Consider the following 22,856-nt stretch of genomic DNA (forward strand, 5'->3'; position numbering starts at 1 on the left):
ACCAAGCTGATTTTTCTTATATCCCTATAAGATCACTGGCAGCCAAAGGGATCTTTTTCTGCTGGTTTCATTGCAGCAGGATTAAGGTTGAAGGTGATGTACTATACATTTTTAAGATGCCATTGTGGAAGAAGTTTTCAATCACAGCTAGCTGTCAAATGTTTAAACTCTTTCCCCCTCTCTCAACTTTCCTCCTCTTCTTAATCTTCGCTCTATCTTGTTAGCAGCTGGCGTGACATAGTTTGAGTCAAAAATGATGAGCAGGGTTACTCATAGGGTCATAAACTCCAAAACAGGGAGGTCAAAAGGCTTGTGTGAATGCGAGTTGAAAGTCTTTGCCCTCTCTAACATGCCTGGGAATTCTGCACGTCATACCTCGCATTCACCGGAGGAAACATCATCATTTTGTGAGCTGCCGGGTTCTTTAGTCTGTAGCCCAAAGCTTGCCCTAGTGATATTTTTCCCTTTGGAATGAGATCAGGGGTTGGAATTTTCTACCGAGCAGCGATGCTGTGGTCAGGTCTCTCTACCAGTCCCACTGGCTTCAGCTATTGCACGGACCTAAACCAGTACAAAATTCCCACTGAGGTTTCCAGTGGAAGAGACTTTAGTTTGCCCTAAAGCTGCTTTTACAACCAGGCTTTACTCCAGATAGGCCTGGTTTAAGATGATGCACAGAGCTTATGTATTCAATTGCACCTTCCAGCGTTGCGTTCCCACGCTAGTTAGTAACAACTGTAGTGGTTCCCAAATGCATCTGACTGTTTGCAAACCGATGTTTTTATGACCAGGAGATTCACAGGAGCGAGCGCTGACCTCAGTGCATGTTCATGTGTCGGGGTAGGAGCAGCGATTTTCTTCTGCTTTCCTGTTGCAAATGTTCTGGGGAAACGTGCGCCTTGTGCAGCCTGGTTACCCCATCACCCCTGGGCTTCCCTTGCTCTGTGTTTTCCCACTGCCAGGGACAGCTACATCATCTTAAATTCATCATTTTAAAAGTGTCTTAAAGACCCTTTAGTGCTAAGTTCTCTGGGGCTGCCAGGTGCTGGTAAGATTTACCATGGAAAGCCAGGAGGGAAAAGATAATATCTGACTTCATTTTGACGGGGCTCCAGCTCTGAGGGGCTGTTGCAAATTGCCATTTGCTCCAATCTGGCCTCGCTTCCTAAAATCTGACAGGCAGAGAGTTCACACTCTTTTTAAAGCAACAGGATAACCCTCGAGCAGAGTTTATTTTTATTGGACAACGTACATACCTCCATTTCCCAGTTTGGAAATGCTGCAGATAAGTAGTATAGAATGAGATTTTCCATCGCTATAAACCACTCGGCTTATATAGATATGGTCAGGCAGATCTTTTCCTGTCACAGCTCATATTTTGAGGATCACGTCACATCTTTTCCTGTCCCTGAGCTGTTCCTTACCCTGCTGGGAAGGGACTCTTGCTTCTGTAAGACAAGTTGCCAAAGTGAAACCTTTTGGTCCAGGGTGAGTGATGGAAGATCTGTGATAAGAAGATGGGAGAGAGAAAGGAAGAGGGTTAATTCTTCTGCCAGGCCGAGGTTGAGCAGGTCTGAAATCCATCAAAGAAACTCCCATCATTTTTTGCTTGCTATTTTCCACAGCCACTGCGGCTTTTTTAGCCTCGGGACTTGTTCAAAGGGTTGTTTCTTGGAGGGTGATGAATGTGCGCAGCAGGGCAGCCCTTTCACGGGCTGCTGGCCGCTCGGAATTAGCCTGATCCCACTTTAACTCGGTGGCCGCGTCACCACGGAAGGTTGCTCACCTTTTCAAAGCTCAGAGAGTGTTTGTTCGGTGCTGACGTGAGTGTAATTACATCGGCCGCATTTTACAGAGGGGCTTTTCCCCCTCTTTAAGCATGTAGACTGAATACTCTGTCTCATGAATGGAGAGGGCAAGGGTTTGTGGTTTGATTTTTGCCTGTTTGCCTCTGGGAATATTAGGAGGGGAAAAGCAGGTACGTATATTGTGGTATCACATCCTCTCTCATCCTACGGACCTCAGCCCTGTGAGAGTAAGCTTAACCCTAAAAGGCTTAAAATAAAAGCAGTAGCTGTGCTTGGCAGTGCTGCAAGCGTGTGGCTGAGCCTGGCTTAACCCAGCAATTGTAGTTGAGTGTAAATGCTGCCCACAGCCTGTGGGGAGGGCTGAGGACTCCAGTTGGTGCTGACCCTGCTTGTTGGGATCCTCCACAGAACATCTGCTCATCCCGCGTGATGAGGCCAAAGCCACTGTTAAAACACCACCATTGTTTAACTCGGAGTTTGATTTTTGCTTGCATTCCTTCTTTTTTAGCCACAGCCCGGAGTAAACTTTCTGTTTTCCTTACTCTAACTCACATTAGTGGCTTGATGGACAACTTGGGTCTAACCATGGTGGCAGAGCACGTTACCCGCTTTATTCATGCTGGTCACTCTTGTAGGAATTAGTGCGGCAGGAACATTGTCAGTGGTGTCTTGGGAGCTCAAAGGAACAGTTTAATCACGTTGGTTTCAAGCGCTGAAAGCACGGAACACAGAAACTGATGGAGTTCGGGAGAAACAGTGAGTGCTATAAATATATACACAGAACTGCAATAATTTGAGCTTTGTAAAATATGACGAGTGGAATCTGTTGCTTTAGGCAAAGATCTGTGAGCACGTGGGACCTTGTGCTGTTTGCCCCAAGTAAGTGCTGTATCTGGTGCAGCAGGGGCAGGTTCTGGGAGCTGAGGACTCACCTGGAAACACAGTGAAATGGAGGAAAAAGGCCGGGAGCACAATCTGTGCATCCCTCTGCTGATACACTCGGGCAAAATGTACAAAGAACAGGGTAAAATCAATGCAGAAGGTGCGGAGTGATGCTTGTTTCTTGTTGTGCGGTTCACAAGTGTGTGAAAGCCATGGGGTGGGCAGCGGGGACCCACTTTAACGTTCCTTTCCAGGGTGCCAGCGCCTGAGGTTTGAATGCGTGCACAGTCTCCAATGTTTTCCCGAGTCTTTGTGGGATGCCAGAAGCTCTGAAATCAAAATGATTTAATGTGTGTTCACAAAACCACGAGCAGCAAATGCCATCCCTGCTCTTTCACTTTGTGGTGTCCAAGTGCAGCACAGACCCACCTGCAACTGCCTTACCAGGTTGACCAGCAATTTTAAGGCCACAGTAACTAACTCCAACGCTTAATATATTTCTTAAATAAACGCACGATAGGTTGGGGTTTTTTTAACCCATCCCCCCAAAACATCCTTAACAAAATATTTGTTGTCCACCCTCTTCCTCTGCGTGCACACACAGAGGCTTCAAATAGGACATACTCTAAATATATCCAATTCCTGCAGCCGTTACAAGTTCACAAATAGATCTGGTACCTGAGACTAAAGCATGGCTTTGGCCAGACGGTGGGCAGACGAGGTCTGGCTAAACACACCAGGCTGTGCTGCTATTTCTGGCTTCCTTTTCCCTTTTGGGTATATGTGAAGCATTAAAAAAAAAAAAAATCTCACTTCAAAGCCCAGTGGCTCAAAGGCTGTGGTTATACCAGGTTAAAACTGTATTGTCTGAGTTCCTTAATCGGTGGGTAAGTCTTGCTTCCAGTTAAACTGGGCTGGGTGGATGAGGCCATATAAAACGCTGCTGTTTGCTGAGCTGCTTCTGAGTGGAAGGACGGGAGGGGGACAGGGACGTTGTTCGTGCCTTGGCACATGGGTAAATCTTCCTCATATCCAGCTGTTTGCCACTCAAATCAGTGGGGACTCTCTCTGTACCATGGGGAGTTGCAATTTAGGTCACCGGGATCTGAGACTTCAGCTCCGAGCCTTGACTGTCCTGTTCTCAATGTTTGGCAATAAAAGGTTTATTTGTCTGCTTGTTATGACAACAGTGAATTTCATTCCCCTTGGTGTAAATGTTTACTTCTCCAAACATAAGCCCCAAACCTGATGCTTTGTGTGTCTAGAAGAGATCTCAGCATCTCTTCTGGTGCGAACTTCAGGCAAATATTAATTAATCTGTTTTGGGGTAAGCCACCGTGTTTCTTTAGTGCTGTAAATTTAAAGTGTGTGGTGGTTTCTAGCTGCTTGCCTTAATGGTTTCTTTGTGGTGGCTCGTGGCATGTCAGGTGCTGGATTCGATGGGCAGAGAGCTGGTGCTTGTCATCTCGGGGACAAATCAGCCTGTTTATCCCCAGCACCGACTGTATCCAGGGCCTGAGCAGCTGACGCTGTGGTGCTGGACGCAAGACCATTTCTCTGTTGCACACATCAATAAACCATTTAGCTAAGCCTGAGGACAGGCTACGATCTTGCAGGTAATAAACTTGGCCAGCTTGCAGCGTCTGCTCCAGATTGCCTTTAAAATAGAAAGAAACGAAGAATGTAAAAGTTTTTGCTCATCATGAAACCCTCAGACCATGATGTGCAGCGTCCTCTCCGAAGCTGAGCGTCCCCCTCGTGCCAGAGCATCTCCAGGGTTCAGTGCTCCTGCCTTCTCGCCCTCGATTCTGTCACCAGCCTTTCTTTTCTCCGGCGCTTTTCGTTGCCCTGCTTTGCATTGGCAATCGCGAGGCTGCCGCTGAAGCATTTCATGGCTTAGCAAAGGCCTCGGCTTTTGTCATTTATAATCCGCGCTGTATCTGCTCCTGGACCCTCACCCTGAATTGCACTCTCATCCCTTTACACTTTTGTACTGCACAAATGAGAACAAAAAGTGCTCGTGGTCCAACACAGCGTGACGTTCCCAAGGGATTCCCGTCCCCCGTCGGTGACCCGTCTTTGTCCTGCAGCATCTATTTCAGCATGTTTATTTAACAGCTGGGACCTTGTTAGTGACTCAGAGGCACAGCTCCAGATGTTTAAATGGAAACAGATTCCACCCATTCCTATGTATGTGGAGAGAGAGCTTTCTACAAAGTCATCTTCAGGGGAAGAGACTTGGTAGCTGAGACTTCAGGGGAAGCGAAGGGTTTCAATAGAGAAGATGCCTCTGGGATGAACAGAGTCTTTGTGGAAAGATTTTGTGTTATGTTCTTAAATGGGAAAACAAAACACAAAAACATCAATTCATTTCTTGTCCAGGTTGCAGCCTTAATGTCTTGGTGTTTGGGAAGCCAAGAAATCCTGGAGCTCTCTCGTAAATGAAAAATGATGTGAATAGGTGCATCCAAGGGGTGGTGGGATAGGTCAGACCTAGGAAGGGAAAGAGCAGTTTGAATGGATTGTGGGGAATCTTAAAGCAGGGGAGCGATGAACGCGGACTAGCCAGGGACAGCACACAGGCTCCTTGCGTTTGTTAAATCGAGGATGTGTGGTAAGAAACGCACCTTTGCCAAAGCTGCGTGTTTGTACCATCACCTGGCGACCAGACAGCTGCCAGAGCCAGTGCCGAACACCTCCACTCCTGCTCTGCAGGTCTCAGCATCACTCATGGGGATGGTTTTTTTAAAAAAAATTATAAAGTAAAATACGCAGAAGCAGAATTTCATTGCAATTACTTTTCTGCCTGCATTTGAGTCGTTTCTCTGGCTGCAAGGGAGCCGCACACAACCACAGCAGCGCAGAACTGCCTGCCCCATGCTGCTCTCTGGTTTCTTAATATCGTCACTGAGAGCGTGGCCGTGTGTTTAAAGTGAATATTGAGATGCTTTTCTAAAGAGCCTCTCTGCAATCCCGGCCGCCGTGGCTTGATTTCAGCCAGGGGTTCAGAACCAAGGCAGCGTCTGCACTCTGTGAAGTCACAGTCGTGTTTCTAGGAATGGGATCTGCTCTCGGTATTAATTACTGGGCATCCTCAGGGCTGCTGCAAGAAGAAAAGGGCATCGCCGAGCTTGGGCAGTGGAGGAGGAGACAAGCCTGCTGTTCTGGGCATAAGTGTCCTGCCAACACAAAACAGACAGCAAAAGGTGAAAGAAAATGTTATAAAAGTTGTGCTGGTTTTTGCAATCAGATCTGAAGCCGTGGGGAAGCGTTTGGTTCAGAGAGTGGAAACAAAAGCAGCTGAGGCTCGTGTGAAAACGTTCTGAGCCAGGAATCCTTTTGTGCGAGCTCAAAACCAAGCCCCTTTCTCTTTGCTGTCCCCGGGCAGGCCCCGGCTTTCCGAAGCCGAGATTCATTGGGTTTGCGACGGAGAGCTGCGTCTTGGCTTGCGGTGGCCGTTTGTGTCCGAGGTTGAAGAGGAGCAGCCGTGCGGGTCTTGGATGCGGCTCTTGGCGAAGAAAGGAGCGGGGTGGAGGGGAATATGGCCCAACCCAGAGTAGTCGGGCAATTTATTTTTTTTTTTTTTTCACTTGTTTTCGCGCTAATTTGCATTGTAGAAATGTTGGAAGCCCCAGCCGAAATCACATCTTTGCTTTGGGCAAATACAGATGTGAAGCCCTTGCTGCAGAGGTTTTGTGATTCAGAGCGGGTGAGGTGGGCAGAGCGTTGTCTTCACATTTCAGAAGAGGCGAAGATGTGCCAGCAAGAGGTACCAGCGAGGAGGTGGGGAAGGGAGCTGGCGTGGCTGAAATCACACAGATCCGTGGCAGAACTGAGCAGCATCTCTTCAGCTTCAGACCACAAAGTTATTTTAGCTACGGTCTCATTTTTATACCGTTAAATGCAATCAAGTGGCTCCAGTGAAAAGCTGGTTGATGTGGAGGCCAGTGTTGAATCTAGGAATAGATGTATTACACTTCCCCCTCCTGCCCTTCAGACCCAGATTTATTTTGCTTTCTGTTTCTTCACACCTTTCAAGGCTGAGGAGGCTTAACTCAAGCAGGAGAAAAACACCTTAGGATTTCTTGTTGCTTGTGTGCTTAATGGCGTTTGTGCCAGAATGGATGACTTTGGTGAAAAATAAGGCTGTGGCTTGAGGGATGAAGCCGGTAGCGATGGAGCAGACCCACAAACTCCGTGCCCGGGGTCAGCAATGCAAGACACGCCGTCCTCGGAACGTTCCTCCAATCTTCCAGAGAGCAGAAAGCAAAGGCGAGAGCTGATTCAGCCTCGAGCGTGTGGGTGGGATCGTTTCATAAGCAAAGGAGAGGTTGGAGATCCAGGTCGCAATTACGCTGGTAGCTGAATTCTAAGATTTGGAGTTTAGCGGGAGGAAGAGAAAGAGGAAAAGCGGCTGGCGCGCACATCTGCGCAGCTGTTGGCCTGGGTAGGTGGGAGTTGCACAAGGTTGGCAAGGAAGGGAGTGCTGTCGTGTGTGAGCCAGGACAGTTGACTTTTTCTGGGTTTGGTCCCTCCTCCTGCTTTGTGGGTAGAAAAAATCCTCAGCAGCATTTTCCCCTGGTTTTCCACCCTTGCGCGGTGGGTCTGTGCGTGGTTTTCTCCCTCCCTGCTTTGTGTTCCTCAGCCTTAGACTGAGCGAACCGTGTCCCGTTGGCTTTGGGGCTTGGGCTTCTATTTGCCTTCCCGTAATGTGGGATGCAGCCAACCCAGTTTTATTTCCTAGAGGTAGCATTGCTCTTTGAAGGCTTTACTTTATGGCTGATACCTGCTTTGTGATCCTCAGATCTCCTTCAAAGGATTGATTTCCCAGGTCTGCTTTGGAGCTTCTGTGTATGGCTGTGATGTGAAAATAAGTCGAACTTTCAGAGATGAGGTTTCCTAGTTGATACGACAGCTTCTTGTAGGCATTTGTCTCCACGTGTACATAAAGTAGGGACAGAGTGCTTTAAAGAAGTCTGCTCTAGCCATTAAGTATTGTTTGCTTCTGATTTTTATGTGGAGCCTGTTTTTACCATTAGCCCAGCTGCTCTACACATTGGTGTTGGAAGATAAAGTATAAATCTGCCTGTATTTGCATTATTGAATACTCCCAGTGTAACAAAAACTCTGTAATGAAAGGAAAACATTCAAATCTGCAAAGAGTTACCAAGAGAAAGCTCTTAGCAGTCCTTTCTCCTTGAGAAATCTACAGTATACGTATTTCTATCCTTTCTTCTTTAATCTTCCTATGTAAAGCTGATATCTACAGCACTTTGGATGCTTCTCAGCCCTTCTGCTGTTTGCTCAGACTCAGGGCAAGCCCTTGAGTTGCTGTATCAATAATTCTCTGCCCTAAACCTGCTCTCTGTGAGCCGAAAGGGGAATGGATGTGGGTTGGTTTTGCTCTCAGACAGATCATGAAAATGTCATTGTGCGCCGGTCTGCTATAGCTATCTGAAGATAAAAACACCCTTGAGGGTATGAAATGATGGCTTATTTCTTGCTAGTTTGCTCACTTTTTTTTTTTTTTTTTTTTTTTTTTTTTTTTTTTTTTCCTTGGCAAATACAGGCAAAAAAACATGACAAAGGAGTTGGCTTTGCTAAAACAGAGTCCCAGGTCAGAGCAGGATTTCTTTTTGTGTGTGTGTCAGCATCTCTGGGGGAAGAGAGACGTGTCGCGGGACCTTTGACGGGAGCCGGTGGTACCTGAGGCACCGCGCTGGCTCCGACGGTGTCTTTGCAAGTCCAAGATCAAGCCGTTCAAGTTTGCACCTTATTTTTCATGTCTGTAAAATGACCATCCAGGACAACCCTGTCCAACCAGTTAGTGGAAAAGAGATGCCCAAACACACAGCCTGGCAGTAGGAAACGCAGGAATCTTGAATCCTGGACTGGGTCACGGCTTCCCATTTATTTCCAAGAGCTTTTATTTTTTTTGCAACTTCGTGACTTTTTCCTCTCTCTCCTTTTCTGACTCAGTTTCTGTTTTCTTGTTCCTCTGATATAATAAATCCTGGTAAGGGATTCTCAAATGTTTTTGAACACTAAAATATTAACCCCTGGCTTGGAAAGTCTGTGGGATACGGATGCTCGGAAGCTGCAGGAATAGAGCAGGGAAGAATTGCTGTGGGTTTCTTCAGCATCTGTTATTGGCAGCTGTTGAGACAGGCTGGATGTCTTCATTTTTCTCTGCACCTTATTTCTCAATCTGCAAAAGGCAGCTGAGAATCCTCGTTTTCTCCCACCCTTTGAGTGCCCCGTTTACCTTGGAGGCTTTTCAGCTTTCTCACCCCCTTCCATCGCTGAGAAGACCTCTGATGTTGCGGGAGTGAGGATGGTGATGGATTAACGATGACTAATAGGAGCAACGTGGGAATAACGATTCTGCTGCTCGGCGGTGGAAGCATCAGGCAGATGTTTAACATCTGGAATGGCACTCGGCGTGATTTGAACGGGGCTTAGCACAAAACATGGGGTTTCAACACAGTTCCTCAGAGTGAAATCCCAGTTTATTCCAAATGTTCCTCCCCTCCATCCTGCCGAGGACCGGCTGTGGCCTCAGACCTCTCTAAATTCAAGGAAAATGGAAGCATCTGTCCAGCAAAAACCACGTGTGGATTTTAGCACGTTGCTCATGTCAGGTATAGTCAGGGAAAATGTTCCATTTCGGTTACTTAAATACGCAGTAGGGCTGATTCTGACGTAACCATGTGTTGCAAACATACTTAGGGCTTTATGTAGGGTGGAAATATCCTGCAGTCACAGACGGAGAAACTCACTTTGGCTGTCTCGCCCCCTTTCTCAGCTGTCAATGCACATTTCCTCCTTGGTTACTATCTTTTCATGTGCTTTTCCAGTGCAATTTTAAGCTTTGGCTCTGTGTCCTTGGGGTTAATCCTTTTATTAAAAACACTTTTAGATTTTCAGCAGTCAAAACTATTTCCAAATGGATTTAAGGCTTTGATTACCTCTTGTTTCCTGGTGAAAAACTAAGGCAAGGTAGGAGGAGCAGAGGAACAAGGTGCCCTCTCAGGCAGCACTGGCCTGTGGCTCCAGGTAAAGATGTTTTCTCCATCAAGGGAAGAGCTGGAAACGTTTCCTAAACTGTGCTGGGGGAAAAGGGAGTTGCAGGCTTTGGAAAGCAGCCTGGGGAGGCCTTCAATGCACAGAGGCTCTGCCGCTTTTCTGACAGCACGTAGTCAAAAGCCGTGCAATATTTCGAGAGAATCTGCCAAATTCAGGAGAAAATTTCTTTTGCAGATGGACTTCCCAGACTGCACAGGGGGTGCACAAGTTTGCTCTTGCAATCAGACCCTTTGAGCACCTTAAGATGTCTCAAATGTAACAAATTTGGATGTTATTGTGGGGTTTTTTTTCTTTTTGAGGGCTACAGGAGCTTTCAAAACCAAAGCCCAACCTATGAACCGTGTCTGGGTGGCACTGTCCTTACTGGGTACATCACAGGGTCACTGGGGGCATCTCATGGATGCTCCAGCCAAGTTGCTGGAGGACTGAACCCCTGCAGCGGACGGTGGAAGGAGGAATCAGTGATCTGGTTTGCTGTGAAACTGGGTGGAAGATGGAGACAATAAAAAAGGGGGAAAAAAGAAAAGAAAAGCGGGGGGAGAAATGTGCCTTAAATGACTTGCCCAAGGTGATGCAGGCAGAGCAGTAGCAGAGCTGAGGACGAGCTGCCCACTTCTCTCCCTGCCCCAGGCGCTTTCCTTGCAGTTTTTTTTCCATTTTCCCAGGGTCTGTGAGTTCGATCAGTGCGGGCGAAGCAGCTGGAGAGTGGACGCGCCACATGTAGTTTGCAGGACTCTGCACGTCCTGCTGGGATCTCACCGGCTTCAAAACCTCCCTGCGCCGCGATCGCCACACAGGGGCTCGTGTCTCTTTAAAGCTCTGGGCATTTTCCTTTTCCAAGTGATTGAATTTGAGCGAGAGGAGGGGAGGATTCCTCAGCCCTGATGTAACTGTGAGCAGAACCACGTGGTTTTATACTTTTTTTTTTTTTTTTTGGACGAGAAAAGCTCTCCTGGAAGCAAGTTATAAAAATTTTCAGTAGCTCTTTTGTAATTGCTTGCCGTGGCGGATATTTTCCAGTCAGCCTTTGCTTTGGGCTTGGGTCTCTGCAAAGGGTTTGTTTGTGCAGCATCCTCACGTAGGCTCCAAATGTGAAATCCATTCCATTCCACCTTCCTGACTCATCTGCTGTCCCAGTAACGCTGCAGCTGGAGGAGGAACCCGGCTCGGGGTGAAATGCCGGTGTCAGCACATCAGGATCCCAGTTTTCATGGTGGAGAAAGGCTTGATGAGAGCCCTAAAGTCCTTCCCTGCAGGCTGCCAGCATTAAGCCGGCCCTAGCAAAGCTGAGCTTGGTTCACTTCTATAGTAGCTAAGACTAAGGTCACCGTGCTTCAGGAACAAGCACTTCAGTGGATTTAAGTGAATTAAATTTAACAAAGGAGATTTGTTAGGTAGCCGTTCGTAAAATAATGCGCTTTTTTTTAATGAGGAAAAGCATCCTCTTTTGCAAGATGGGTTTGCACAAGGTGGAAAGGGTTTTTTCCTTTCCTGTTGTGTCTTTTCCTAAACAGCTCATCCTTTCTGCCTCCATTCGGCCGTAACCCTGAGCAGAACTGGAATTTGTTCCCCACCTCGAAGCTACACAACCAGTTTCCTTGCAAACCGGTATAATCCGTGTTTCTTTACACTTGCAGAACATGAACATCCAGGTGGAGGACATAAGGATCCGCCCCATCCTCGCCACCTACCGCAAGCGGGTGCCCGTCACAGAGGGATACGTGGAGGTGAAAGACGAAGGCGCCTGGAAGCAGATCTGCGACAAGCACTGGACCATGAAAAATTCCCGGGTCGTCTGTGGCATGTTTGGATTTCCGAGCGAGAGGAAATACAACACTAACGTCTACAAGTAAGAGCAGAGCTTTGCGTGAGACGCGAGCGCGTTTCTTTGAACACTCGGGGCCTTGTTCAAAAATGCAAATTGTCAAATGACACTGGAGACCTTTAGGTAGAAAAACCTCCAACTGCTTCATTCCTTCAGATCAGGTTTTTCCTTCCGTGTAAATATTTGAAATGTCAAGCATTTCCCTGTGCAGACAGGAGTTGTTTGATTCCCACCATTCGGGCCGAAGACCTGGTGTGGTATCAATTGTACTTGATAGGTCCTATGGTGACAGATGTGGGTAAATCTTTTGTTGTTTCCAGCTATAGCACAGTCATTTCCTTCACCAGTGGTAGGTTCAGGTTCTGTGTTGTGTGCAGGGGATCGAACTGAGCAAACCAATCATACTCTATGAGTAAACCGATCTGCTGCTTCTGCCTGCACGTCCGAGATGGTGCTTTTGTGGGATGCAGTTTGGGGCAGTTGTGATTTCAGTGCTGCTTTTTCTTCCTATAGTTGTCGATTGCTTTAACATGAGGGAAGAAAATAGTGATCCATAGGGAGGATGTTGTGTATTTCAGAGCTGCAGGCTGAGCAGTTCAGGCTGCGATTCTTGTTTGTTGAAAGCCAGGAGCTCTGGTCTTTTGTTGCTTCGGCTTGCGTTTTGTCACCAGCCTTCATCACAGACTTGCTTCTTCCGACACTGTTCCCTAGAAACAACACCCTAAAGCAGATGCAAAATAGTTTAAGTGAAATTGTCTCGTTTCTTTCCTACACTGTGACCTATGGAGTGGGAAAGCAGCAGCTGGTTAAGGGGAGAACCGAACTCTCCACGCAGGAGTTGTGGTTTTCCTGCCTGCTCCTTTTGGCCTCTGCGATTGCTATTTCTGAAAGCTCCCTCTGGAACCCCCTGGCCACGTTTCATTTCTTTCATTACCCAGATCGTGATCGATTGAAGAGGTCCTTGGGTTGGAATAGCACAAAGCCCACATAGCAGCACAAAGAATATAAAATAACCCGAGTGGAATTCTGTTTTCAGGCTTCCCAGGAAGACGAGCAGTGAATTAATAATTGCTACCAGGTGGTCTCATGTTTTGCCCTGGACACCAGTTCGAGGAGCGTTTGTGCAGATCGTCTCCCTCAATCTCAGCTCTGAGATTCCCATCCCTGGCATCAGAGCAGGAGGGCAGAATAAATTACCTCTAGGAAGACAAAGTAGATTTTTCCTGCTTCTCAGTTGTGGTGTTTCCAAGAAAAGCATTAACTTGAGCAGCTGGAGCCATCTGCCTTAAATAAAAGGGTGCTTGGTAATTGCCCTGTCTCTTGCAATGGTGCACGTAGGGATGGAAAAGCTGAGGCATGGTTGTTCAGCATAATATTCAGCAATGTTGAAAATCCCATTCAGCGGGGCTGGAGTTATGAAAATACAAATACCAGGCTTTGGAGATCTCTGCTACTGAGCCAGACAGATGGCTTAAGTAGTCCCGGTGTCCTAAAACCTCCCTTACCTTTACTTGTTTTCGTCAAGCAGCGACATCTCACTGGGCTCCTGCACCCACAAAAAGATATTTTGGAAAATACACTCATTTTCCCAGGTTGGAAGAAGACGGGATGTCATTTTATTGGAGGGAAAAGCCTTGTAAAACTTCGTCAGCTAGACAGTTTTGCTTGGCTAGCATAGTTTAAAAGGCTATGGTCGTTCTTGGGGCATTCACCTTTGTGCTGGCAGAACTCAGGCTTTGCCCTCCCTAATTTGTAAATCCTGTTCTCCCAAGAGCAGATCCTCTCCTGCAGCTGGAGCCAGGTTGGAATTGGGTTTCTGCTGGGGGGGCTGCGAGTGTCCCCGTCCCACAGCCCCCCAGTCCTGCTCCCCACAAGCCACAGCTTTGCGAGCTGATCCTTTGCTCCTGCACAATGGTGGGAGGTGAAATGATTTGCAGATGGATCTCGCTTGAAAGAAAACAACTTAGTTCATTGCTGTCCCGGTGCCAGGGTTTTATTCCTGAATGTAACTGAGACTCTGCAGTTGACAGCACGATTTATGTTCGGAAACAAAACAAACCTCTATGTTGTTTCCATGTTCTTGTTAATTCTTCAAAGTGATTTTTATATAAGCACCACTTGTTAACTCCTCCTCCCAATTCCTGCTCTGGTTGAGAAAGCAGAGTAGAATTAAATGCATTTTGGGGATGGGGAGAGTAGAAGTTTGTGACCGGAGGTGCCTAAGGCAGAGAGATGGACCTGATGCCTTAACGGTTTGGGCTCCAATTTGACCTGGAATTGGCTACACTTTCTGCATTAAAATGTAAATGAGAATGCCCTGAGTTTCTATCCATAGAGATCATCTGTATTCTACTTCTTTTTTTTTTTTTTTTTTCATATATTTGGTCTGGGGAAATGAGGTGGGGCTTTTTCTGGCTATTTCTCCCCAGCCTACCAAGGGCTGTTAATACCAACCAGATGTTGATGCCTCCTGAAGTTTCCAGGCTGAGGTCATTGTTTGCTATTCTAAGGCATCCCCGCAATTACTCCTCTAAGCCAGGCTGTGTTTCTTGTCTGCTTTGGAGTCCACGGAGCATTCTGCACATTTCCGCCTGCATCCTCCCTGGTTTTACTTTTCAATTTTTAAAAATTTTTATTCCCCCTTCATATTTCTCATTCATTTTCTGTTGATTCAGGGTCCTCGACACACGGTTTGGCCGATTTGGAGTTTCACAACCGGTGTTTTACCCACAGGACAGGGAGGTTTTCGGTCACTGCTCCACGGGATGGATCTCAGCCCTGCTCTATCCTCCATCCTTCAGCGCAGGTTTGCTCCCAGCACGTGATGCAGTTGCATCTCTATCTCCAGCCCAGCTGTATTTGGCCCTAACCCCAACCCAGAGAAATTTGGTTCCAGAAAGGATTAATCAGTGGCCGGGAGCCATATGAGCTTGTCAGCAAAGCTTAGCAAGCAGAGGGGAGAAGATGGTCCCGTCGAGCAGCTGAGACCATACAAATTAGCCCACACAGGACCCCCAAAGGGCACCAGTGGGAAAAACTTGCCCTGTCCACTTTATCTCCAAACCAACAACCTTTGAAAAGCTCTTTGTCCCTTCCCCGGATCCTTCCAGGCTCCCTGTCCTGCAGGGACGTGCTACAGTTAATCAGAATTTGGTGCTTTTTTTTTTTTCCCAGCAAGTTCCACCTACCTCGCTGTGCCATTTATCACAGCTAATCCTTGGATCGGCAGGGCTGCATGGCAGCCGATCCTGGAACAGATCAGCCCAGGGATCTCGCAAAGCCACGTCGAAGATCTCAGCAGGGCGTTGGCTCCTCTGCGCCGCCTTTTTAACTTCTAGCATTTCCCTTTTGGTAATGCTCTGACCCATATTTCGTTTTCATTGACTATTTTAGGTCTGATAGACTCATCCGACAATACAGTTAGGATGAAGCTGGATTACTTTATTTTCTGGTTTATCACACATGCCCTTTCCCCCTTAGGAGTCCCTGGAGCGACTCCAGGCAAGTGCTACGTTTTGGGAGCCAGAAGCAGCAACTGCTGCCAATCTCCTCTGCTGTGAACTTGTCATCAAGGGAATTGCTCTTGCTCTCGGAAATTGCTTTCAGGCTCACGGTTGTTAACACCGCAGCTTTGAGAGATGCTGAAGAGCCGTGGGTTTTTTCCCCAATCTGCCGTCGTCTTCTCCCAGCTGACAGGTGATGGCCGGCAAGGAGCAGAGCTCGAGTACAGGACAGAGCTTTTGGGGGGGCTCCGCAGTCCAAACTCACCCGCCTTTATTTGCACAGGCCCTGTTTGTACGCTGCGTTTTTAATTAACTGATCTCTGACCCCTACATAACGTAGGTCTCTATTATGTGTGCAGCTGTTGCTCTAGCTGCACTGTTGATTCACGCTCTGATCTTTAGCTTAAGGAGATGACTTATTAACTCCCAAGTGTGACACCTTAACAGAGACTCATTGTGTGTGTGAATAGATCAGCCTTCAAATAATGCTGTTCAATCCTCATTTCATGTCAAGGCATTTTCTTCCCAAATGTAGTTACATCAGTGCAGCTTTTATGGATTCCTAACTTTTCCTGTTCTCTTTTATTCCTTCAAGGATGTTTGCCAGCAGAAGGAAGCAGCATTACTGGCCGTACTCAATGGACTGCAGTGGGAACGAGGCTCATATCTCCAGCTGCAAACTGGGCAATCACCTCAACGTGGACACGGGGAAGAACGTGACCTGCAAGGACGGGATGCCCGCCGTAGTCAGCTGCGTCCCCGGACGCGCCTTCGCCCCCAGCAGCCACAGCGGCTTCCGAAAAGCCTTCAGGCAAGAGGTGAGCAGAGATTAAACACAACCTCTCGAGTAGGAAAAGCCCAGGGGTGTAACTGTTCACCATCAGTTATTGGGCCTGAACGCGTGTCTGCATGTAGCCACAAACCAGCCTATTGTGCCAACGTCCCCTTGTTGTATTTCGTTCTTGCTGAGCTTCTATCCCTGCAAATTCGTGGTGCCGTGTTTCTGTCTCCAGGCCCGTAAGGGTCGAGACTGGCTCGCCGCTGCAGCTGGCAAAGCTGTGAGCAAGTAGGAAGAAAATACATTTGTCATGTTTCTCTTCGAGCTGTTCTGTTCAAGCCAGTTGAATTCGTGCCCAGTTGCTGCCGGGCTTTGCTGTTTCACAGTCACTTAAATGCTGCTGGGTCATTTCTCCTGTTGAGGTACAAGGGAAATAAGCTGGTGTTTCCGCTACCCCTGTGTTTCCTGCAAAGAAATGCCCTGAGAGACCAGGAAAACACGGCCTAGAGAAAAGGCTGAAAAAACTCTGTTTGTTTAGTCTAGTAAGGAGAGGACTGAGTGTAGCATAAAAATTCTAAGATATGCAAAAAGCTGTTATGAAATGACCCTGGAGTCAAGTTGTTCTCAGTGTCAGTGGGGCGACTGAAGGTGACAGAACAGCTAAACTTGCAGCAAACATGTTTTAGGGTGATGCTAAGAGAAGTTTTCCAGCTGTAAGGTATGTACAGCCTTAGAATGCAGGGGTGATTTTGGAATCTGGAGGCTCTTAATGCTGTGTCAGAGGGTTTTTTTGCTGGGTGCATTTAGGTGCTGTGGATCTTGGCCTGTAGCTCTGTGACTTTAGGAGGAATAGGCTCTTCTCTGCACGAGAGCTTGCAGGATCTAGGCCTCAAAGGTGAAAGATCTTGTAAATCATGACTAATCTTCTGAGCCATGCGCACTGCCAAGTAATTCCTTAAGCCTTTGTGTAGGCTTTGGATGTCCTTCATGTGACCCCAGCCCGGAGAACTGGATATGCTTCCAGTTTTAAAAGTGAAGGGTGCTGCTTTTTTTTTGGGTCTCTGCACAAATCACGTGGGGTTTAGGTGACTTGAGTTCCACATTGGTCTCCTCGGTTAACTCAGGACCCTGGTCTGGACATCTGTACAGCAAATGAATCCATTTGGCAGCAGGTAGATGGTCTTTTCCAACCAAAATGATTCTATGATTCTGTGCTAGCTGGCTCGGTGCGACTCCCAAACCTCCTGTGAGGCTCCCAAGAGATGTGGGATGGGAGCTGGGTTGGTGAATATCCAGCAGGATTCTTCTGCTGTGGCACTGCTTGCGTAAAGAAAAGCTACTAAATCCAAGCACTAAAACTGCAGAGTACTAAGATGAGTCTTTATTTTCTGCCCGTGTATAGGGACGTGAGAAACATATGTCTACACATGCCATAAGTCTTAGCAGATAAAGATCTCCTTTTAGCCTTTTGCATTACATGGTGGTTGTTCTAGGATGCCTCAGGGTAATATTAATACTTTTTGCGCCACAGCTTCCCTGTAATATGCTGTAGATAAGATCTGTAAGGAGAGGATGCTCCGTTCCTCGGCGGCGGTAACACCATTTCTGTGTCTTCCAGCAACCCCTGGTGAGGCTGAAAGGAGGAGCCAACACCGGCGAGGGACGAGTGGAAGTGCTGAAAAACGGCGAGTGGGGAACGGTCTGCGACGATAACTGGAACCTGGTGTCGGCCAGCGTGGTGTGCCGGGAGCTGGGCTTCGGCAGCGCCAAGGAAGCAATAACGGGTGCCAGGCTCGGGCAAGGTGAGAGCTCCAGGGACCATTTGTGCCTCGTCCACCTCTGAGAAACCCTTTCGCGTTGCAGGACAGAGCGTATTTTTACTGGGGTGTTTGTTTTGGGGACCAGGAATTTTTTTTCTCTACCCTTAATAAGTCTCTTGAGTCCAGGAGCTTGAGGCCGAACTGGAATACATGACTTAGAACAATCTTGAGATTCCTTGAAAGAAGTCTAGCGATGACGACTTTAACCTTTCCTGCAGACATCTGTTTCAGTAATTACTTCTTTGTTATTGCATCCGTTCCTCTCAAATTCGCTTTACAAGTTCTCTAGGTCCACACCATGGTCTGAATGGCTTACTAGAAGGTTCATGGTAAAAATGGGTCCTGAATCTGGACTTCAAACACTCTCCAATTTAAGACCAGAACACAAATTTAGCCCATTATAAATAGAAGGGCATTTGAATGGTTCAGAGCCAGGTTTGGGTTTGGATTTCCTGTATTTGGGAGTTGGCTTCAATCCTAAACTGTGGTGAGTGGCAACTCAAAGCCTAACGTGCGCCCTCGCAAACCACCTTCTGATTCACACGCCTTGGTCCCAAAAACCCTAAAGAAAATAACACCAGCCAGACCTTTTAGTGCGAGACCAACTGGAACGGGTGAAATTTCTTCAGCCCAGCACGACTTGGAGCAGGGGAGGGAAAGTACCAACACGTGTAAAGCACAGTGGTGCCGACCGCAATCTGGAAAGCTTCAAAATGTGACCTATCTGTTGGATTTGCCAAAAAAATTCTTGCGGTGGGATGCGAGCAGCTGCTGATGTGTTTAGCTGCCTCTAGGAAAAAGCAAAATCATTGTGGGGGGGGAAGCGGCCATGTGAGGGGGTAGAACACGCCGTTCCTGCCAAATCCCGCAGCCTGGAAACTCTGAGCAGCGGCTGCCCATTCCCGCACGCTAGCTTTTCCTTTATTTTAATGTTAAACACCGGCAAACAGTCAGTGCACGCTGTCAAAAACTGTCCTCTGGGATGCTGAGCGCTTGGTAACTCCCTTCAGCAGCCGGATCATCGTGCTGTGGTAGGAAAAGCTGCTCTTTCGCCCCAAATTCACCTCCGCGCTCCGATTGCACAGAGGAGTCTCCCAGCTGTTAAACTCCCTGTCCATATTTACACTTCGCTTTGTTAGGGCTGCATCTCAGTGCATTCGTGTGTTCAAAGGCTAATTTGCAAGACCAGCCTCATCATTGCGGCGTTGGAGATTTGATTCCGCCCTCTTGTTGCCATCGGTGTTGTTGGAGTCTGTAACACACGCCTGCCCCAGAGCTCACTGACTTCTCACACATCCCCGTGCTGTTACGATTTGTTGTCCAAGCAAACGTGTGGATGTCCCCACTAAATGTTAGGGCTTGACCAGGAGGAGATTCCAGCGAACAGGCCCAGCCAAAAGGTCATAATTTGTGAATTCCTCCAGCTGAAGTTTGTGAATTATGTAACAAGAAAACCTGGCTTTTTCTGTGTTTCTTGCATGCTTGAGTGCCAGAGACTACTGGAAAGAATTTAACGGTAAAATTATTAACAATTATCTTGCAGCTTTTTATTTTTACAAGAAATCACTGGAATTTTTTCAGGATCGCAGTGTTTTGAATGCTAGGGGCCTGTGTGATGTCTGCAATGTATTAATAAGCTGTTACTGGGTATTTCTTCACCACACGGTAGCATGGGCAGAAGGTAAGGGCTCTTTTCTTCTTTTCCTCCCTCAGGCATGGGTCCGATTCATCTCAACGAAATCGACTGCACGGGCTTTGAAAAATCCGTCACGGACTGCAAATTCAACACGGAGTCGCAGGGCTGTAACCACGAAGAAGACGCTGCTGTGAGGTGCAACGTTCCAGCGATGGGTTTCCAGAATCAGGTGAGAAGCCGAATTAAATCTGTGAGCGTGGCGAGGGGTTTTCCTCCTGGAGCCGCATCTGCCCTCCCGTGCAGTGCAGGGTAGGAATCATTTCACCTTCAATTTAGATTTTAACATCTGTATTGTATTAGGAGGGCAAACAAAGGTGATGCTCCCTTTTCGTATGGAACTTTGGGCTCCTCCACCCATTTATAAGCCCCCAAACTGCATCAGCTGGTCTGTGAGCACTGAACTGGGCTTTCTGGGCTCGGTGACTTCAACCACAAACCTCGAGAAGACCCTGAGCGCCGCTTGCCCGACTGTTGCCCCTTCCCTACGAGGCTTGCGATGACATTTATTGACATACGAGTTTTTATGCCCCGCAGCTGCGTCTGAGCGGCGGCCGCAACCCGTACGAGGGCCGGGTGGAGGTTTTGGCGGAACGCAACGGCACGTTGAGGTGGGGGACGGTCTGCAGCGAGAACTGGAGCACGGTGGAGGCCATGGTGGTGTGTCGGCAGCTGGGCCTGGGCTTCGCCAGCCATGCCTTCCAGGTGGGTCCCTGCGCCCTCCCGTGCCTGTGGTTCAGATATTTGGTCGGGTCAGGGCTGCTGGAGGAGGAGGAAAGCTTTTATTTAAAAAATACAAACCACAAACCACAGCGTTCAGCTTCAAGGTGATAGGTGGAGGGACCCTGAAGGTTAAAAACTCATTGCACAACAGCAACTGCGGGGAATCCAGAGCAGAAGGAGCAGCTCCGGGCAAAGCTGCTGTTTTCAGGCTCAGCTTTCCTGGGAAGTCTGACTCCCTTAGTCCTGGTTGGGCTGGTGGTTACGTGCAGTTTATTGTCCCTCCCCGAGCCAGTGAAGAGTCGAACTCCTTAGGCTGACCGAAGTGTGAAAGCCAAGTTTAACCTGGTGTCAAATCACTTGAAAACAATTTGATTTTTCTCCTGCAGTTACTTCTCGGTACACTGGTGTGGGGTGGAGCCGTATGCATTTCTTGCTCCTCTAACAACAAATGCCCTAAACCCTCCCTGCTTGCACACGACTAAGAATGGCACTTAATAAAGGCATAAAAGCTTCCAGCTAATGAGCCTGGGATAACCACAAAGGAATAAAGTGTTCTTTCCCAGCGCAGTGAATGGCAGCCTGGTGTGCAAAGTGGAGGAAAGCAAGAGGCAACTGGGAGAGCTGGAAGAGGGAGGGCAACAGCTTCCCACCCAGTTCCCAGCTGGATAAGCAGCTGGTGTAGGCAAATAATCGTGGTGCAAGATACTCTTCTGTACCGACACATCCCTCAAGGATCACAAAGTGAAAGAGGGGCAGGCAGACCTAGGTGCGATGGTAGACTTTTTTTGAAAGGAAATATATAACCTCTGGGTCTTTATTGTGGTTCCCAGGTACTGGGAAAATGAAGATTTTGTCTCCTAAAATAAACCATTTTCTCCCTAGGACAAAGTAATCCCCTGCCAGAGCTTGCTCTGGAAACGCAGCCCCTTTTGAGGCATTTCAACCAAGAATCAGCATTTGCCAGCAGCTTTGGGGAAACTTAGGCTCAAACAGCCACCGAACAAATAAACTTCATGTGTGTTTATGTAGATGGAAACCCGCACACAGAAAACAGCCTTAGATCAGTTCTGGAAAGAAAACTATTTTCCCCAGACAATTTCCGGAAATCGAAAACTTGGGCAAACAAGCACAATGCGGTTGCGGAGAGCAGAGCCTGTCCCCGTTCCCCAGGCCGGGCTCTGCTGTGTTTTCCTGCCGTATTTTCCTGCCGCGTCTGGTCTGCTCGGCGCTCAGATGCAGCCGGCTCTGCTGGGCCGCGCCGATAAACCCAGCGAGGATTCACGTCTCTGCCCAGTGCCTGCTGGTTTTGTGCTGGGAGGAACAACGAGACCCCAAAATGCCTCAAAACCTCAGCATCCCGGGGGCTGGTGGGTGCGTGTTGAGAAAGTGGGAGAGACCGTAGGCAGAAGGGGATGGTTATAACTCTGCCTGGAGATGAGTTTGTCTTTAAGGAATGACCAAGCCAGGATCCAGGAGGACACGCTGGGATGGCGGGCAGGCAGATTCCAACCGTTTTAGCTGTTTCCCATGGATCTGCAGGTCCCCAAGGGACACAGCGAGGTCGAGTACCTGGGAGGTAGGATGCTGGAGCTGCCCAAGCCGCTATCGAGGCGATTCCCCTGTTCAAGCTGGTTCCTGCAGCTGATTTACTCATATAACTGCTGAGGATAGCCAAATCCCCTCAACACTCGCCTTTCCAGCTGCCTGGCTCTGTTGACATAGCCCTGAGAGCCCAGCAAGAAACAAGACATTTTTTCCTGTAGCCGAGACTGCTGGTATTTAGAACAGAAAAGGCCCTTATGCGTATCCAGGCTGCACCAGCTACACGAGCATAAAGCTACACTGTGTAGAACAGGGCGGCCCTGTGTGCGTGTGTGCAAAGAGTGTTGCTAACGGGGCTCACAAACAGCCCGTAGCGATGGTACAGATGGGGTTTCTTTTCCTGGAAACGTGCTCCCAGTCTTGACACTAAAAGATCAGATTTTTTTCTTCTTCTTCTTTCTTCCCTTCCCTTCTCCCAAGCTTTGCAGCTGCAGCTTCATCAGGGTTTAGCGCGCCTACTTTTGGGAGTGGTGTTATGCTGCGAGTTAATTTTCCGACATTCCCACGGGTTTTGCGAAACCGGGTGATGAAGATGAGTAGTGAGCGGGGTTTGAACATCTGTGAATCCTCCCTCAGAACCAAGGGATGCAGAGCCTGGGTTAGCAGACCCCGTTAGTCCTGGTGCTTCTCAAATGCCTCGTTTCCACTGGCATTTCCAGCACGGCTGTTAATTCTGCCTCCCCGATCTGTGCAAGCAGCCATTCTGGCGTTACTTGTGGCCCTCCCAAGTGCACAGATGTCACAAGACAAATGTGGTTTAATTGCCGGGCATCTCTCCCAAAGGCATAGCCTAAGTGATTTAAAAGAGCCTGAGGATGGACAGAGCAGGGTGGAAAAGTGAGTTCACAGCTGGATTAAAAACAAGCAGAGATTTAAACCAGCTCAGAAACAAGGAGAGAGATTTGCTTAACATTGGTCAGGTGGTCAGGGCAGGGAACATGGTCAGCCTGGGTTTTAATCCCAGTCTTAGCTTTCTGCTTAAACAGGCTTGGGCTCATTCCCTGAATTACTCTTTTCCAGCATCCTTTGGCAACATCCATCTCCTCGATAGTGTTGGCTTTTGCGCTGATCTTCGCTGGGGGAGCAAAGCAAGTTACAGGGGGGTGAATATTCCCCCAGCAGTCCTCTAAACAGTG

The 22,856-nt window shown here is 48.1% G+C and overlaps 1 protein-coding gene across 4 annotated transcripts in view; it reads left to right on the top strand.

Moving 5' to 3' along the window:
• LOXL2 (lysyl oxidase like 2) overlaps positions 1 to 22,856 on the top strand; it is a 46,970-nt gene that overhangs the window by 18,006 nt on the left and 6,108 nt on the right. For all 4 annotated transcript variants that reach the window (XM_065651494.1, XM_065651493.1, XM_065651492.1 and 1 more), the window contains 5 exons: positions 11,414 to 11,625; positions 15,700 to 15,922; positions 17,501 to 17,684; positions 19,416 to 19,567; positions 19,933 to 20,100. In XM_065651494.1, the coding sequence (XP_065507566.1) occupies positions 11,414 to 11,625; positions 15,700 to 15,922; positions 17,501 to 17,684; positions 19,416 to 19,567; positions 19,933 to 20,100 (939 nt within the window). The remainder of the gene's footprint in view (positions 1 to 11,413; positions 11,626 to 15,699; positions 15,923 to 17,500; positions 17,685 to 19,415; positions 19,568 to 19,932; positions 20,101 to 22,856) is intronic.

This window comes from Caloenas nicobarica, chromosome 25 (assembly GCF_036013445.1).
Source record: "Caloenas nicobarica isolate bCalNic1 chromosome 25, bCalNic1.hap1, whole genome shotgun sequence".
NCBI classification, from domain to species: Eukaryota; Metazoa; Chordata; class Aves; order Columbiformes; family Columbidae; genus Caloenas; species Caloenas nicobarica.